The sequence below is a fragment of the Adiantum capillus-veneris genome, chromosome 12, assembly GCF_014529385.1.
Source record: "Adiantum capillus-veneris isolate H3 chromosome 12, ASM1452938v2, whole genome shotgun sequence".
Taxonomy (NCBI): domain Eukaryota; kingdom Viridiplantae; phylum Streptophyta; class Polypodiopsida; order Polypodiales; family Pteridaceae; genus Adiantum; species Adiantum capillus-veneris.
In genome coordinates this window covers 41698318-41717115 of record NC_140942.1, presented here as the reverse complement: position 1 = coordinate 41717115, position 18798 = coordinate 41698318, and the positions used below count along the sequence as shown (strand labels likewise).

Here is an 18798-nt window from a genome sequence, read left to right as displayed (position 1 = left end):
TTTATATTTTTGATGGCATTTTCCACATGACAAACTATTCCAACATAGTACTCAGATCCCATTTAGAGCTTACAACCCGGCATAATAGTTATGTTGTTACTACAAAAAACAACGGTCAAAACATGCAAATAAGTTACAAGTATGTGATTTTGAACTATGCAGAATAAACAAGGCTTTGAAATTCAATGCCTGCTTACACGAAAAGAGAGAGAGCTAATGGCTTCACAACCAGCTAGTGGCAGCATGGAAGGCCTCCAGACTCTCTTTTGCTCACTCTTGCTCCTCATTTTCCTGCATCCTCATTTTCCATATTTCTTCTTTCTTTATAAGCCTTTCCCATCTCAACTGAGAGAGCTTTGCCTCCTATTCAGATCCTGTCAGCCACATAGTTTGTTTCACATGTGCTAGTATAATTCATGGAAAAAAGTCTTTGGCACGAATCCATTGTCGATCTCTAGTCATGCACCACTGATACAGAAAACTTGTCACCCTCATACGAAGAAACCAAGCAAGGCATGCCATCTTTGAAATTCAGTGTCTGCTTACACAAAGAGAGAGAGAGAGAGAGAGAGAGAGAAAGAGAGAGAGAGAGAGAGAGAGAGAGAGAGAGAGAGCTAATGGATTCACAACCAGCTAGGTGGAAGGCCTCTAGATTCTCTTTTGATTTCTCTTGCTCCTCCTTTTCCTACATCCTCTTTTTCCATATTTCTTCTTTTGTTATAAGCCTTTCCCGTCTCAACTTTTCAGGACTGAGAGCTTTGCCTCCTAGTCGGATCCTTTTAGCCACATAGTTGATTTCCCATGTGAGAATATATTTCCTGGCTAAAACATCTTTGGCGAGCACCCATTGTCATTCTCTAGTCATGCACAACTGATACAGAAAACCTGTCACCCTCATATGGAGAAGCCAACCAAGGAATGCTGGCCCAATCTTATTGAACTATGGAAATATATTGTAGGTCCCAGATGGGTTGTAGGAGCAATTAATTAGCAATATTGTAGTGAACTTACCAAAATGTGGATACTTTTCAGAGAAAACCTTGAGGTTCCTGAAGAATACTGGCTTTTCATTTGCAAATTGGAAATCAGCTCCATAGCATTCCTATGACAAGAAGCCAAAAATGTAATCCTTGATTTTTGACAAACATGCATTGAAATGCACCATAACATTTTTCATCAAGGCACATGTCCAAATATGGACATGAAATTACTTGCAAGCCCATTCAATAAACCGGTCTACATCATACCACTTGTAATAATATGTGTGTTTGTTTACGCAGACCTCCTCCATCTAGTCACACCAATCTAGCAACTCCTTGGCATTGTAGTCAAGGATAAACATGAGCACCCCATTCATGTCTAGAATTAAAGCCTTCTCAATATCCTTTGGCAAAGGGTTCCACAGATAGCAAGGGCCAGGCAAGGTGGCAAGATACCGACGTCCTCCTACCCATGTCCGCTACGGCACTATCCGGGGTCCACTTGGGATTGTAATATTCAATTTTCTTCCATCTTCATAGTACAACCTTCACCTATACAAGAACATTAATATGGACTTTGACTTAAGTTTGTAAGGTTGCCTTAGATACGGCTATGTACGCTTCCCACAAACGTAAGGAAACAGATCCATCTTTGGCATTTGCACTTTCACTACATGGCCTAAAGCAAAGGGTACTTTTTCAAAAAAAATAAAGAAAAGATGAATGCAATGCACACGAGGTGCAAATGACTACAATACTACATGGACTTCACATAACAAAAGCTTTAGTGCAAAAAAGGGGATGTCATGTCACCCTTACAAAGGTCGGCTTGACTATGCAAAAGGGCTTCAGAGGGGAGGTGGAGGCCAAACATGGAAAGAGTTGGAACACCCAAAATCTCTATGCTATGAGAGTTGCACTTCACAAATGCATAATCGATACACATCTTGAGTTGATGCAAAATCCTAGGTTGGAACTTTCTTACATGCTTGAGACTTCAAACGGGATGTAGGGGACATGGTAGTAGGAGAGGGTATAGTGTTGTAAGTGGGAACACCCATATTGATCACTTGCAACCACAACCTTCGGTTTCTCTCCATCACCTTGACACCTCTACTTGAACCCTGCACCATAAATAGAATTATGAAAATATAGCAAGAGATGAAATAGGTGCACACCATGAGGCTGCAGACAATACACACCCTCCTTCTTTGCCATTGCTCTCATTTGTCATAGGGTCACATTATCTGGGGAAGGAATCTCATTAGCATTTCTCTTTAAATACTAGTTTCTACTCTCTGTTGCATTCTTACTCACTGCACGTGTTTTAAACTATTAGAAACAATCAACACGCCTAAAACAAACCAAGGCTATGGCACATGTACCTACCTATAGCTTGCATCACATCGCAGCTAAAGAAGGTAAACATCTGCAGATTTTCACCATCCGGGGGTGATGTCACATGCCCTTCTATAGCATCACAGTCCTCAGTAGCATAGTCATACATGTTAGATGCCCTTTTTGACAATCCAACACTTTGCAATGCAATCACAACCCCAAACTCTACAACTTTGACCACATCAACCTCGACACCTTCAAACATGCTGCCACCTACAACATCATCTGGTGTAGTGCTAAGCACCTGCTGCCTTGTTTAATGTATCTTTGTTAATTTGGCTAAAAGTTTTTGCATTAAAAAACCCCTCCTACTGAACTCATTGTGATACATAACATGATTACATAGGGCACCCTCATGAGAACTGATGTGTATTCAGATACTAAAAATTGTACAGCTGACACCAGATAATGCTACTGCAAAGCTCAATGATTCTTAAAGCAAATACTCATCAATTACAAAGGGGTAAGCTCTAGACTACGGAATGACTAGCCCACAAAATGAAGGTTATTCGTAAACAAAATGTATCTTGTTTTCACGAGATGTTGTATTTGTGGACGATTCTATTCAACCTTGGTTATCATGTACGAGAGACAATCTTGTAAGCTCATGGGACATTTATGACACTTTATTGCCTATGTTTAATGGAAGAAACTTGAAGGTAAGTTCTAATAATGCAAAAATATAGCTTACGGGGGTCTTGAAAAATGTTTCAAATCAGCCTATTAGTAATGGAGATGTTCTCGATGTGAAAAAGGCTGAGAATAAAAAGGTTGGAAGTATACCAAAATGACTGTTGTATACTTTGTGTGATAGTAAATTGGATGCACCTATGTCTAGTTGTACTCATTCAAGTTCTTTCCATGCATCATATGCACCAGATTGTCATGCTTTGGCTATTTCTAGTTTATGTGATGAAGAGGAACCTCTTTCTTTTGATGAAGCACATAATTCAAAAAATTAGATAGATGAAATCTAAATATGCAGGAGAGAGTTTGTTTTTACCTTTGTAAACTCCCTTCTCCTTGGCCCAATTGTTGTTGTTACTGTTGGAATTGCCTTGGGAAGATTTTGAGCATTGGGTTTTCCCTTTGCATCATTTTTGTCTTTATTTTCCATGGGCTTGACATTCCATCTAGCCCCTTGTTGGAAATTGATGCGCGAAGCAACCATGGTGTGGTGGATTACTTTGGTAATAGACCCAGGCCGTTGAGAGTTCACATACTTGGCCATCGCTTCAGGTAATCCCGCAAAAAATTGTTTGCTTTTGCTCGACAAAGTCTATCTTTTGGAAGCCAGTAGCCTTGAGATGTGAGTCCCAAAACTTGTCTACATACTTGTGGATAGACTCATGAGAGAAGCTTCAAATTCTGCCATTCGGTAAGCACTTTGTCCTTTGTATCGCTTGCAAGGAATTGCTTCATGATGGAAACTCGTAGAATTTTTCATGTCTTTGGGGCTTTGCCATTGCCACGAAGGCTAGCCCACCATTGACGAGCTGATTTTTGGAAGTGAATAGCTACATGGTGTAGCTTGGAGGACTTAGTGAAGCCCTCGTCTCCAAAGACCGCATCAAATTGCTGGATGAAGGCCAGTACTTTGTTGGTGGCACTAAAGGTGCCATCATAGGTGAGAAAAGAGATACTCTTTCCTCCCTCTTTGAACTTCTTGAGCTTCTATGACCTTTGACATGTAGGGTATGATTTGTGATGTCCACCCCTCTTGTAGGAGAATAGCCATATCTTTTGCCGGAAGATGAGGAAAGTGAAGAAGAAGGAGAAGAGGGTGACCTCTTTCTTTCCCTTTTCTTCCTTTGTTCCTCACTTCCCTTTCGGAGTGGCAAGGAGAAGGAGTGTGTGTTGATCTTTTCCTCTTGGGAGGAGTTGGTGATCGTCTAGACCACTATTTTTGTGGAGTCACATCTTCAGAAGAACTTAAAGTTTCATTACTTTCTTGCTCTTTGAATTCCTCCTCTTGTATGGGAGAGAGTCTTCTTTTGGGGGTATCTTCAAGAGGCCTCCTAAGCTCTCTCTCTTCTTGGAGAGGAAGGGAAATCCCATAAGCGTGAAGTTTTTGAGTAACTTTGGCTTGCGAAGCAGGGCAAGATAATTGACAAACATGGGGGCATCATCATTAGCACCTTCATGTGCAAAATCAAAGTTATCAATGTTCATTCTACTCTCTTGGTTATTTTCAACTATATTAACAAAATTTGTGTACTTACTTACTGTATGCTTTGGCAATTCAAAACCTTAGTTGCCACTCCTCTTAGCCTTTGAAAAATTGGCACTTAAGTATATACACGCACGACTCGAAGTGGTTAATTATAGAGAGTAGCGGAGTGGATCTAATATTACGAAGCTGCCGAGGGCTAGCTCCTTTTAGACTTCTTACATCTCAATAATAGTAAAGCTGTAGGAAAGTCTAAAAAGACCCCATTTTTCAGTCCAAATCTCCCGATATGTGCACCATATCTTACATAGTGAGCTCAACAAAATCAATAATAGATCCCATTCCCACTTACCCTAATATAATTAACAAAATCAACCATTTATAGGCAACTTATTGACCTCTTTTCTTAAGCAAGAAAAGAGAAACCAAATGCTCTGATACCATTGTAATGGAAATGGCCTATTAACTTTGAGAATAGGCGGAATTAGAGAAAGTACTTTCATGCAATTACTTTGTGAGCATAGAGGGTGAATTGAATTGATGGTAGCAACATAAACATAGCATTTAGTTAACTTGGCATGAACAATACTTTTGCAAGAGAGAGAGTTTAGAGAAATGACAACAGTTAAGGACCGGATTTATGTGGAGCTGGTCCCCCCTCCAATAGCCATTTGTATTATAGGTTCTCCCATTAAGAGAGACTTGATACAATACAATCTTTGTGTTCCTTGTGACCTAGGTGATGCAATGAAGATGGAAAGCTTCATGCATCACGAGCATAACATAAACTTTGTAGAAAGCATTAACTATGCCAAGCCTCAGTCCCAAGGCCTCAAACACCTTCGAAGGTGGAGAGAGCTAGCGGGGAATGAGGGTAGGGAAGAGGAAGAAGAAACATTTCATAGGAGAAAGAATTAGTTCCTCACTTATTATCACTCTTCTTGCTAGCATACATAATCTCATAGTAATGAAGATGGAGAAGATGTCAAGCTTAAGCATTGAAGCATGGCTCTTGGTTGGATTTGCATTCCATAGCCAAGAGTGTTGGTGTAGGCTCTCAACTTCTCTACTAGCTTGGAGAAGGAGATGGAGCTCTTGCACTTTGCACTTCCCACAATGAGAGTTTGTGTGAGTGTGTGGGAGAGTATACCCCCAAGCATGCCCCTAGCTTCCTTGGTCGACCCCCCTTGAAGCATGGCTCTTGGTTGGATTTGCATTCCATAGCCAAGAGTGTTGGTGTAGGCTCTCAACTTCTCTACTAGCTTGGAGAAGGAGATGGAGCTCTTGCACTTTGCACTTCCCACAATGAGAGTTTGTGTGAGTGTGTGGGAGAGTATACCCCCAAGCATGCCCCTAGCTTCCTTGGTCGACCCCCCTTGTAGCTCATGCTTGAAGCTCATTGGACCCCTGCAAGACTAACCAATCACATGTAGGCCGGATGCATTACAAGCAACAAGGGTAGTCTTGGAACAAGTGTCCCCCTTTCCCCTTTGAGAGAGAGAGGACTTGATAAATGAAAAAACAATTAATTAAATCTACTAAATTATCATTGAACCCCTTAGAAGGCCAACCAATAGGCTTTAGACACACCATGAGGGCAACATGAGTAGGATCTTGACAAGTGTCACTTGGTTTCTTTGTACCAAGATTGCCTTGTGTGAGGGTGTGTGTGTTCTCTCTCATCCCCCTAGCTTTAGGGCTCGCCCACTTTCTTGTAGGGATGGGATTTGACTTTTTGGACACCTTACCCCCAAGCACCTTGGTTAGCAAGCATGACAAAGCACCTCAAGCCTGGGTAGTGTAAAGGTTCTGAGCAATAAATTTATTTCCAAATGTACTTTTTGAAAGTGATTAAAGAGTGAACCTGCAACAAAACGAATTGGGATGACATAGGTCAGCTATCATCTTGCAACCACATAAAAGCGGTACTCTCATTATATACTAGTAGTATGCTTTAAAGCAATGGAGAAAAATAATGTATTTTAGAGCAAGCGTCTACTATTTTAAAGCACAGGGCTTTAAAGCATCTATTACTTTTAAGCACTAGACTAAGTACTTTTAAAGCTTTGCTTGAAATTGGCTGCTTCTTGCTTTGGTAAATTAGGGTTGTGCTTTAAATCAGCAGTATAATTTAAATCAAATTACTTCTTTAGCACAGAGCTCATTAGTCTGCTTTAAAGCATACTATTTTTAATTGACGGGTTTAGTATTATGCGTTAAAGCAGTGGATAAAGCTAATGTATTAAACCAAGAATCTACTACTTTCAAGCACAGGGGTTTAAAGCATGTACTATTTTGATGCACATGCCACACCATGTGTCTTGTTGATTCTTTCTAGTACTAGTAATCTTTAAAGCATTTGGAAAGCTAATGTATTTTAGAGCAAGCATCCATTACTTTAAAGCACTAGAAGATCCATGTAGCTTTCCTTGAAATCTACTTCTTGCTGCTTTGGTAATTTAGCTTAGTGCTTTAAAGCAGTAGCATGCTTTAAATCAAACTACTTTTTAGCATAGGGCAAAGTAGTCTACTTTAAAGCAAAATACTTTTTAGAGTGGTCTGCTTTAAAGAAAACTTCTTTTTAGCACAGGGATCGGTAGTCTACTTTAAAGCATACCGCTTTCAAGCACAAGGCTTTAAAGTACCAAACTAAATTATCAAAGCAACAAAAGCAGGATTAAAGCAAAGCTATGTATCTTTCAGTTGATCTAAGATGGCAGGAAGAAGAAGAGGAATCATCATCCTCAACTGAAATGGAATAGCCACCATGCCAACAAGTTGGGGGAGTCTCGAGCTCGAGTGGTGCATACAAACAACGAGTCAGAGACAGAGCCCCCATGGCAGCGTGCTGACATCCCACGCACACACTGGGTGCCAGTGGTGGGAAAAGGCACTATCCCATGGGAAAGGAGCTCTCCCTACAACACAAGATTGGGAGGCAGCGAGAGAGGAGGACGATGAGAAGCCGGAGGAGGCGGCACCAACAGCAGAAAAGCATGTAAATTTCCACAAATCTAAGTTTTTTAAGAAGCCCAAGCATTGCCCACTAGCAAATGTGCAAGTGCCCGCAAGACAACCACAGTGTCGTCCCAAAATTGCAAGGGCATTTGCAAAAATCCGGCACTATCAAAAAACAATGGAGCTTCTCACTTGACGAGTCCCCTTTGCTTACACGATGAAGGAGGTGCTCCAAAGTTATGGAAATCAATATAAAATGCAAGCAATCATGCTCGAGGCGATTCAAGAAGTTGCGGAGACCCACATCATTTCTAACCTAGAGGATACCAACCTTTGTGCCATACATACGAAGAGAGTGACTATACAACCAAAGGATATGCAACTTGTATGCCATTTGAGGTGAGACTTCGAGCACTAGCCGAAGTGAAACTTATCTTTATCGTATTACCCACCCTACTTTTGTAACCAAATACTTTTTTCATGATCAAAGGATTCAGAGTTTTTGTATCTTCCGTGTCCATAATCATTTAAGTTCTTATCTTCTTGTGGTTTTTAAGTTAAATGATGTCTGCCTAATGTACAACCACTGAGTCCACTAGTGCCAGAGGGAAAGGGGGTGTATCTATGCATGAACACTTGAAATCAAGCACAATATGTTCTTTTCTTGTGTCCTGGGTGCACACAAGGCCAAGAAAATCAAAACGGGGTTGGCCACAAGGACCCTTGTTTGGTTGTTCTACGCGCCCTTGTGGCCACCCCCCTTTTTGCTTTTCTTGGCCTTGTGTGCACCCCAAGACACTAGAAAAGCACATACTTTGCTTGATTTCAAGTGTTCATGCACCCTTTCAGCTTTGGCTCCAATACTACGAGAGGGGGGGGGGGGGGGGAGTGAAGTAATGCATGGACACCAAAATTTCAGCTTGGTTTGAGGTTTTTGGGGTCCTGTTTGGCTGTTCTACATGCCCTTGTGGTGACCCCCCTTTTTGTTTGTCTTGGCCTTGTGTGTATCTTTCTAGGACCCTAGAAAACCTCAATTCCAACTGAAATTTAGGTGTCCATGCATCCATTCTTTCCCTACCCCCTGAGTGCGACACCAATTACCATGAGTTATTTGGCAAAGCACAAAAGACACCCCTTAGTAATTGACAACACCAAGTTCAAGATTTTTTTTAAAAAAATTGAAACATAAATGAAAAGAATGTACAAGATAGAGAGGCAACTGCATATATTTTATTAGTACTTGGAAAGAAGGATGTTACATCATTTATTTAAGGAGCCCATAATGTTCTTGACCATTTCTTGGCATCTCTCTTGCGCATAAGGTAACTCCCGGCCAAGAGTGAGTGCACTATTGCCTCAAGATGAGTTGAGCTAACAGAGGCGTGTATCCCTATCTGGGCAAGCACCTTGCCATAAAAGACAATGCCAAATGAGATCTTTGCACTAGGAAGATAAGATGAGCAGTTTAGGCAATGGTGCTCAAGCACAAAACTTTGCTTAAGGCTTTCAAAGACCACTTCATGAAATGACCTTGGGGAGTGAACTCATTGTGTAAAATGGAAACATCACCAAGGGGGAATTTTTCCTATGTAAAAAGCAAGGGAGGACTGTGGTCCAAAGGCCATCCGCTTGCCGCATGTCCGTGCTACAAACTCAGCAAGCTCCAAGACATCCTACCATAAAACAGTCAAGGGTAAGAAAAAGATAATTAAGGTGAGAACAAAGAACTTTGAAATTAAGATAGAATTTACCTCCTGCTCCTTGTCCTCCTCCTCGCTATTGCCCTTGGCATCCAAGTCGATGCACGACTTCACCGCATCCACAAACTTTGTCTCATCAGCGGGGGGATTCTGCATTGGAATAGGCATCCTTGCAGCCACAACCTTGGCTTGCGTGGTTTGGAAATCTTTCTCCTCCACATGCAATTGCTCTACTACCAGAACCTCCACACATACGTGTGATAGTGTTAGTGACAGAGTCATTGAGTGGTAGGAGCTTTCTTTCAAGGGAATCTGGCATGGAGTCTAGGGGGAATTAGGTGTTGGTGCATAGAACGCTCATGCACTCATCCATGCATAGGCTGAATGCTTTCTCCAAGTCATTCAAAAAAATAAACTCCTCCCCATCCACCACCAGTGACGAGAAGCGATTGATCTCTACTTTTGGGATCGCCTCATGTGTCAATGGAGCATCGTCTAGACTGACACTAGTGGTAGCCACAACAATCTGAAAATGGTGTGTCACGTTCTCCTTTACCAACTCTCCAATGTAGTTGTCCCGCTTGTGAAACTTATGTGTGGCTTTATATTGGGGGTAAATAGAGCCTTCTACATGGGCTCGTCCTGCTATTAGCACTTTTACCCTAGTCGTGGTTTCTATATATTATCACTTTATCATAGGTATGTGATATTACACAACTACAACCAAACATTGCTAAATTGGTCACAAGGGGTGAATATTCACACACTGGTCATGCACTTTAATTTTCAAATGCCACTCACATGGAACTTGAAAGTGAAAGTCCCTAGACTAAGTTCCTGCTCTACCTCTTTACCTACCAAGCACATAGAAGCTCCATTCATCTACCCCTGGTGACCCCTGAGCAGGCTTTCAACTTCTCTGAGTTTCATCCATTAGATGTGACCATAAAAAGAAAGCAAAGGCTGGGTAATTCAAGACATTGATAGATTGTGAACACCTCTTTCAACACCTAAGAGCCATTCGGAGCCCACTTTCATTTCCCTAAAGAGCAGTCTTTCCACTCAAAGAAGAGAACTCACCGTCTAGGCACTTAGAATTCACTTCTACCCACATAGATTGTGAACACCTCTTTCATCACCTAAAAGCCATTCGGAGCCCAACTTCATTTCCTTAAAGAGCAGTCTTTCCAGTCAAAGAAGAGAACTCATCATCTAGCCCCTTAGAGTTCACTTCTACCAACATAGGCCAATAGAGTCCATCAGCGATGTGCCTTGAGAAGCAGCCTCTCACAATAGAAAAAAAGGTTCACCATTGCACACGCATGTATACACACACAAAGGACAGGAGGGCGACAGAGGAAACAGACATAACCTCTATAGCTGAGTGCAACACACAATAATATGGGTAATCTGTAGAGAGAGAGAGAGAGAGAGAGAGAGAGAGTGTGTGTGTGTGTGTGTGAAAGAAAAAGACCCTTTTCTTTTAAGCACACCTCCTTTCCTTTGAAAGGTATCCTTTTGTAGCAAATCGCACCGTGCGAATTGATACGAACGTCCTCATGAGCGCACAGGGTCGCTTGACCGCCTTTGAACCCATGACCCAAGTGACAGAAGAACAAAGACTCTTATTTTTTCCAAACTCACAATAGTGAGTGTATGTAAATATTACGAATCCAAAAAAATTACATTGAAAGCCATGCTCCTCCCGAGCCATGGCATCACCTGGCATCTAAGACACAAAGAAGCTCTTGCATCGGCTAATGAAGGGTGCCACCCTGGACCCAAATGGCACCAAGGACCAAGGCTGACTTGGGGTTTCCACCAAGGAAAGAAGTTGTTGCATCGGCTAATGAAGGGTGCCACCCTGGACCCAAATGGCACCAAGGACCAAGGTTGACTTGGGGTTTCCACCAAGGAGAGAGCCCTATCACAACACACCCCTTGACCCAAATGGCACCAAGGACCAAGGTTGACTTGGGGTTTCCACCAAGGAGAGAGCCCTATCACAATGCACCCCTTGACTGCCAAGCCAAGACCTTTTGTTGCAGCCATCGCTTTTTTCTAGCTATTCTCTTAAGCAGACTCACAGTGGCGGTCGAAGAACTTGTAGCCTTTACCAAGTGACTAATGAGGTCAAGTTGTTGGTTTTGCATTCCCATATCTTTGTTGACCATCTTTGTCTTCTCATGCACATGAACACAAGGGCACTCTATCTCATTGTTATTCCCTTCAGGGTTGGAAGCCTCTAGACTAATCGACGCTGGCTTATATGAGGGGTTGTCCAATTGCATAGGTTTATGCTACACCACCCCAAGTCAGGCTCTCTATCTCTTTGTTGATCCCCCAAAAAATACACTTGGGGCATCTTGCACTTTTTGTAACTCTCTGTGATGCAATCCATCTCTTTATCCACCTCCCCACCCGTCCCATCCTGTTCCCTAGTGTTTACTTCCATCCTTGTGCAATCCGTTGCATGCGGTTCACCATAGAGCGGAAGAACAAAGACTTAACCAACCAAGCTACCTCCTTTCCTTTAAATTGTATCAACTTAATTGATATATCCTTGTGACTCGTGAGGGTAGCATTATTATTGAGAACTATAAGGGTGTGGTCACGTGAGGCATAGTTATCACTAATGGATAATTAATGCCAACCAAGCTCTCTTGCAAAAAAGACGATGGCTAATGAGCATTCAAGGTGGTCACACGTAGTTCAATGGTGGGTAATCACTGCCACCTGGAGGTTTTCAAGAGTTGGAGCCGGTTGGAGACTTGGAGTCTATGAAAACTGTGTGGCATACAACTGCATTGGAGTTAGACAAAGCGAGAGAGGGAGAGAGTAAGTACCAATTATTGAGGAGTCAATGAGGTTGCAGTCTGCAATGTTGTCATGGTAGCTTTTGGCTTTTGTGGTGCCACGCAACAAGAGGCTTTTGTCGCATTCATCCATGTAATCGGCTCCTTACATTTGGATGTGCTTAATACAACTAAGCTGTCTTGGTTATTAGCGTGTGACCATAAAGAGACTCAATTGTCTGCGCAATTGAGCATTGCATGACCACCACCTAAGGACATGCCTCGTGAATGAGGAACGTGTTCATCATCTGTTCAAATAATTGAGCATGAGACAACAACACTTTAAAGCAAAAAGAATGTTCTTTGGACTACATAAGTAGTCTTAGTAAAGGGTTGGTTTTTTAGTACATCTCTGGACCATTGGATAAAGTTTGCGCAATAGTGCCACATGGCAAGCTAACGATAATAAACTTTTTTTAATTATTTCTTTTAGGCATTTATGTAGCTATCTCTTTAAAAAGGAGCATTGAGTATGGTGTCAAACACTATTTTTTTATGCTTTTAAAATATATCATAATTAAAAAAATAGCTCCTTGCTATATTTTCCCAAAAATATAATATTTTATTGTGAAACCATATGTTTTAAAACACTTGTACACCTATTAAAAAATTACATCGCTTTCTTGAATCCCCCCCTATCCCGCCTCCCAAAAAACTTTATGGTAGCATGGGCTTTGTCTTGTAGGTCGGCTTGTCGCCCTCGCCTAGCTCAACCTCTGGCTACGTCTCCTGTCATAATAATCAATATCTAATTCTCCTAAATGATTTTCTCATGTTAAACTAATCATTTAATATGGGAAAGTGCCAAGGGAGAAAAAGCTAGAATATTGGTTAAGCTAGCAGACCGACCACAGCAGGGATCCAAAGGAGGGAAAATAGGGATCCAAAGGGAGGGGCCATCTCCAAAAGATCAATGTGCAACAATGGGCTTAAAAGACCCTAAGGTTCAGCTCATTAAGACTTCCAAATTGCTAACGTTTCAAAATTCAAAGGTTGTATCCTAAGGTCAAAAGTTTAGGGAGATTGGATGCTTTGTGTGTGTCCCAAAAGTCTTTCTCAAGGCCTACAAAGGAGGGGGCGAGCCCAAGAAGTAGGGGATGAGAGAGAAAGTCACACACACACACACACACACACACACACACAAGCTTCTTTTGTACACAAGGGGAAAGAGGGACACATGTCAGCTCCCTAGCCCAGATGCCCACAAGGTGTACTCAAACCCTATTGGATGGCCTTGGAGGTGGACCAATGAGAATTAGGCTTGAGATAGTATAGTTTAATTAACTCAAAAACACTTAATTAAAGAACCAATAGGAATTAATCTCTCTAGAAGACTATTGGACAGTCTCCCAAGGGGTCCAATGAGCATTCAACAGCCCAATGGCTTGCATGATTCCTATTGGTCAGGAGACAAAGGGGTCCAGCGAGAGTTTAGTTGCATTAATTAATTAGCAAAAGCTCTCACAAAAGGGGAAAGGAGGACACATGTCAGAAGGCTATCACTTATGCTCCTGAAATCCTATTGGCTAAGCTTAGGGAGGTCCAATAGAGTGTTTGCATGAGCAAATAGCAAGAGGGGTCGACCAAGAGAGAGGATTTTTCAAAGGCATTATTGACTTACACACTCACACAATCTGTGTGTGACGCAAGAAGACTCGCTCTCTCCTTCTCAAGCTTTCATGGAAAGCTTATCACCTACTCCAAGCTTGTGAGAAGGGAGTCCTACACCAACAACTCTTGGCTTTGTGATGCAAATCCAACCAAGAGCCAAGATTCAATGCTTGCTCATCTCCTCTACCATGATAATTACTAAGCTAAGCTACGCTAATATGAGTGATTATGTGAGGAGATGTACATCTTTCTCGTAAGACTACTCCTTCTTCCTCTCAATCTACTCTCATACCCCGCTAGCTCTCACCATCTTCGAAGGTGTGTGAGGTCTTGGGTCTGAGACCGTGAGGGAATTGATGTTGTGTTTGATAAGTGTTGTGCTTAGTGCTTAAAGTTTCCATCTTCATTGCACTAGCTGGTATTGAAGGAACACAAAGAATTGTATTGTAAAATGTGTCTCTTGATGGGAGAAACCATAATACAAAGCCTTTTGGAGGGGGGACCGGCTCCATGCAAATCCGGTCCTCAACTGTTCTCAATTGCTTAATTTCTCTCTCTTTTGAAGTATTGTTCATGTTATCTAACTAGGTGTTATGCTTTTTGTTGCTCTTTCCACCCAAGCACTCTTGTTATTCTCATTAGGAATCTGTTCTAATGAAATGCTCACTATGTTCATGCTATTTTCCGCTACACACAAGTTACTAGGCCATTAAATGTTACATGTCCCCCCCCACCCCCCACGCCTACCCTCCCTCCCTCCCTCTAGTCCTCGCGTGCACGAGATATTCTCGACATTCCCTTGCTCTGCTCGTAAGACTCCTGGGCGACAACCCTCACAGAGAGGGTTGGGCTCGCACGAGCACCCTTTGCTTGGCGGAGAGAGAGAGAGAGAGAGAGAGAGAGAGAGAGAGAGAGGTCTCTCTTGAGTTCTCTTTTGGTTACACGCTCAGCAAGTCGCCTTGAAGTGTATGTGCGAAGAGAGGGAGAAGTATAGCTGTCCACCGCAGAGAGAGAGAGAGAGAGAGAGAGAGAGAGAGAGAGAGAGAGAGAGCCACCTTGCACCCGTCGACTCCCTTGGGGCACCTGGCTCCTTTCTCTCGCACCCTCGTTGCCACAAGCATCATCGGCACATTCTGCCTTTTGACTACTTTTGTAGAATTGACAAGACATACTCTCTCACACAAAGAAGCCTCTTATTTTGAAATTCTTCTCAGTAGCCTTATGATTGTTGAAATTCTTCTCTGTAGCCTTATAAGGTAGGCCATAGTGAATTTTCGCGATGTTTTTCAACCAAAATTCCCACCACCAAAGCTTTTTGGCCAATAAATCCAAATGTTCACTGCCTTTGTAGCCTAGTGGGACCAAAACCCTTCATTTCCAAAGGACCGGACCCGAATGGTAAAAGGGTGGGATTCTTGCATGTGACGTGTGAGGCCATTCGCCACGCAGTGAAAAAAGACCATGGGGAAGACCGATGACCCAGGTGGTGACGGCATGCGTGACGTCACGCAGGTTGAAGTACAAACTTGAGGAGGAAGCCTCGCGGAGGGGCGAGGAGGGCTATAAAATGAACGGCAACGCGCAGCTAGCTACAGACGACAGGTCCTGAGAAGCTGTTAGAGAGAGAAGAGAGAGAACTGTTGTACACACACACAGAGAGAGAGAGAGAGAGAGAGAGAGAGAGAGAGAGAGAGAATGTGCCCCAGGAACAGAAGGTTAGGCGGATTCTGGAAGCAGGAGGGGGCGGCCGAGGACCCATGGGGGCTGGTTAAGGCCTTCCGCATGCTGGACAGAGATGGAGATGGCGCCATTAACGGGCAGGACCTCAGCGCCTTCTTTGGCGGCTGTGTGGGAAAGAACCTCAGCCAGGAGGAGGCAGCATCGATGATCGCCATGGCAGATCTGAACGGCGACGGCGCCGTGGGGCTGGACGAGTTTCAGCGGCTCATGGCGGGCGGCGGTGGCGCAAAATCTCTTCAGCAGCAGCGGCAGGAGGCTGAGGTGGCAGCTCTGCGCCGGGTCTTCGATGTGCTGGATGTGAATAAGGATGGGGAGCTGGGCCTTGCTGATCTTCGGGCGGCGATGGCCATGTCCGGCCTGCCTCTTTCCGACCACGACTTGGACGCCATGCTTCTGGCAAGCCCTTCCAGCACCGCCATGGACTTCGACGCCTTTTCCCAACTCTCCTCCCTTTTCTTTTGAAGTTGGGCGGCCACTTTCTTTCTCAACGGTCTGTGGTACCCTGCTTTTTTTGGCCCTCCATGGCACATCCTCGTAGGAGGAGGGGCTCTAAGCATTAAAAGAGAAATTTTCCTCACGTTGCATTAAGCCCATGCAAACGTGATCAGCGTTCACCAATTTTGCCTGCTCACTTTTGCGAGTCAAAAATGTCTTGGTTTTTTGGCTTATGCCCATTGTATTCCTCTACCTCAGGAGTCCGGTTGCAAATAAATTTGTATTTTCACTCAATTTTGCAAATATAAATTGTCTTTAAGCGTTTGTGCTTATACTTACACTAGTATGGCCGGCCTCCTTCGGCGGCCTTTCTCTTTTTCTCTCTCCTCTCTTTGTCGCGTGCACAACGGGATTCTTTCAGTTTTGGAGTTTAGCTTTCATGTTACATATTTCGACATGTGTAAAGGGCTCTCCCTTCCGCCATATTATGTTAGTTTAGATAAACAAAAGTCTTAACCATGATTTCTCCATTGCATTGAACATATTGTTAAACTTATCCTTGAAGGTACGTTCCAGTAGCATTGCTCCTTAATCCATTTTAAAGACACACACAATTTTTTGGGCCCGAAAATCTCCATGCTCGGGATTTCATTCCATCGTAAAGACATGATTTTTTTTGGCTTGAAAATCTCTATGCTCGGGATCCAATGGCATTAACAATTCGATTGAAGTCTCATAGTCTCAACAGTAAACTTCAAACTTTTCATTACTTGTTTTTTTTTTCTCTTGGCAGTTCTTGAACGGAAGCCAATTGAAGGTCGACTCCCTTAACCTTCATATATTGGTGATGTCTTCGTAATCATTATCAATACGACTTGCTATTCCCAAACATTAATGTTCTAGGGATCCTATATCTTAAGGATTTTACAAGGAATCTGGTGCCCTTAGGGTCCATCTAGGAGTCATCTTATTTTTGAGCTTGCAATTGCGGCTCAACCTTAATGTCATAGTCGTCAATTATGAATTCGCTACATACTCATCTAGCGAATTAATATAAATGTGAACTCCATCTTTATTCTTTATATAGAATTTAAAGCCACTCTGTGGGGGTTGTCGTAGCGGAGTGTGTGTGTGAGGAATGCATGCAAAAGAGGGGAGAAGAGAATTGGGGAAGGGGATGGAGCACAGTGAGGGAGTTGGGTTAGTGGAGAGGAAAGTGAGAGAAAGTCAACTCTCTCACTTTCTCTCCCTATATTGATTAGGAAAAAGTAAAGAGTAAGGGTGGTTTCCCACAGCCACTTAGCCTACATCCCAACAACCTCCCACTTGAAGATCATGGTGACCAATAGTGGCATCAGTATAGTTAGTTTTACAAAGTTAATGAAGCATCTCTTATGCTTCATCCTACACCCATAAGTTCTATGCAATGTATAAATCGCTCTAAGGTTAGGCTCTTTGTGAGAGCTTCTGCGGGGTTGTTGTAGTGTGAACCTTGACAAGCTCAATACGCTTGTCAGTCAATGCATCTCGTATGACATGTTATCTGACCTCTATGTGTTTCGACTTTGAGTGAAACATCGGATTCTTTCCCAAAACAATGGCACTCTGATTATCACAATGCAGTACTGGAACCTCGTGAATGCTTAAATCTCCCACTAAACGAGCTAACCATATGGCTTCCTTGCTTGCGTCAGACGCAACAACATATTCTGCCCCAGTGATAGATGAAAACGTGCAGTCTTGGAGGAGACACGATCTCCAAGAGATAGTTGCTCCAGCAAAGATGAACACATAGCCAGATGTGGATCTTCTACGATCCACACTACCCGCATAATCCACATCGATGTAACCTACAATAGATGCATTGCTATTTTCGAAGCATAAACCCTTGCTACTTGTACCCTTCAAGTATTTGAGGGTTTTCTTCACTGCTTCCCAATGCTTCTTTGACTGAGTTTTCCATGTACCTACTAACCACTCCCACTGCATGTGCAATGTCTGGTCTTCTGGCTACCATAGCGTACATCAAACTGCCAACTGCTGAAGAATATGGCACTTTCGCCATTTCCTCTTTCTCAGCAATTATCTTGGGAGAATCTTCCTTACTAAGTTTGGAGTATGCTTTTGGGGAACTTAGTGACCTTCCCTGCATACTAAAACGTTGCAAGACTTTGTGGATGTACTTTTCTTGAGATAATTCAAGAATTCCACGTTGCCTATCTCTCTTGATGCGCATACCAAGAAAATGATTGGCATTTACCAAATCTTTCATGGAAAACCGAGTGCTTAGCATCTTTTTCAATTGATTGATCTCATCAATTGATGTCATAAAATCTAATATCTAACCAATTCAAATGATTTTCTCATATTAAACTAATCATTTAATGTGGGAGAATAAACGGGAACCAGGGGTTAGAATATGGACATGTGCTTACAGATCTATCTCACCATGGGGCCTCGGTGGTAAAGGGGTCCAAATGAAAGATGGTATGTCAAAGAGCTAGGCTAACCAATGGAGCTTAAAAGACCCTAGGGTTAGCTTCATTGAAGACATCCAAAGGTCAGTGTTAAAAATCCCTTTGACCTTAGGTAAGCTAGGGCTGAGCTTGAGGTGGAAACCCGACCCAAGCTTGAGGTGCTTATCGTGCTTGATGAGTAAGGTGCTTGAGGTGCTTGTCGTACTTGCCGACCAGGGAGCTTGAGATACTTGTGGGAACATTACCCAAGCTTGAGGTGCTTTGTCATGCTTGCTGACTAAGGTGCTTGAGGGTAAGGTGTTCCACAAAAGTCAACAACTATCCCTACAAGGCGGGGGCGAGCCTTACAAGAGGGAGGACACCCTCACACAAGGCAAGCTTGGTACAAAGAAAGCAAAAAGGACACTTGTCAAGCTCCTCCTCATGCTGCCCTCATGGTGTGCCTAAAGCCTATTGGTTAGCCTCCCAAGGGGT

At 42.9% G+C, this 18798-nt stretch overlaps 1 protein-coding gene across 1 annotated transcript; it reads left to right on the top strand.

Annotated features, from left to right (window-relative positions):
• Positions 1–15283: 15283 nt before the first annotated feature.
• LOC147445632 (uncharacterized) lies at positions 15284–16179 on the top strand. The gene has a single exon (XM_086526082.1). It carries the CDS (start codon positions 15368–15370, stop codon positions 15872–15874), a length of 507 nt encoding a protein of 168 aa, XP_086382208.1. The 5' UTR covers positions 15284–15367; the 3' UTR covers positions 15875–16179.
• The last annotated feature ends 2619 nt before the right edge of the window (positions 16180–18798 follow it).

What these genes read in the sequence shown, in the direction of transcription:
- LOC147445632 (XM_086526082.1), top strand. Translation starts at nt 15,368, where the DNA reads ATGTGCCCCAGGAACAGAAGGTTAGGCGGATTCTGGAAGCAGGAGGGG.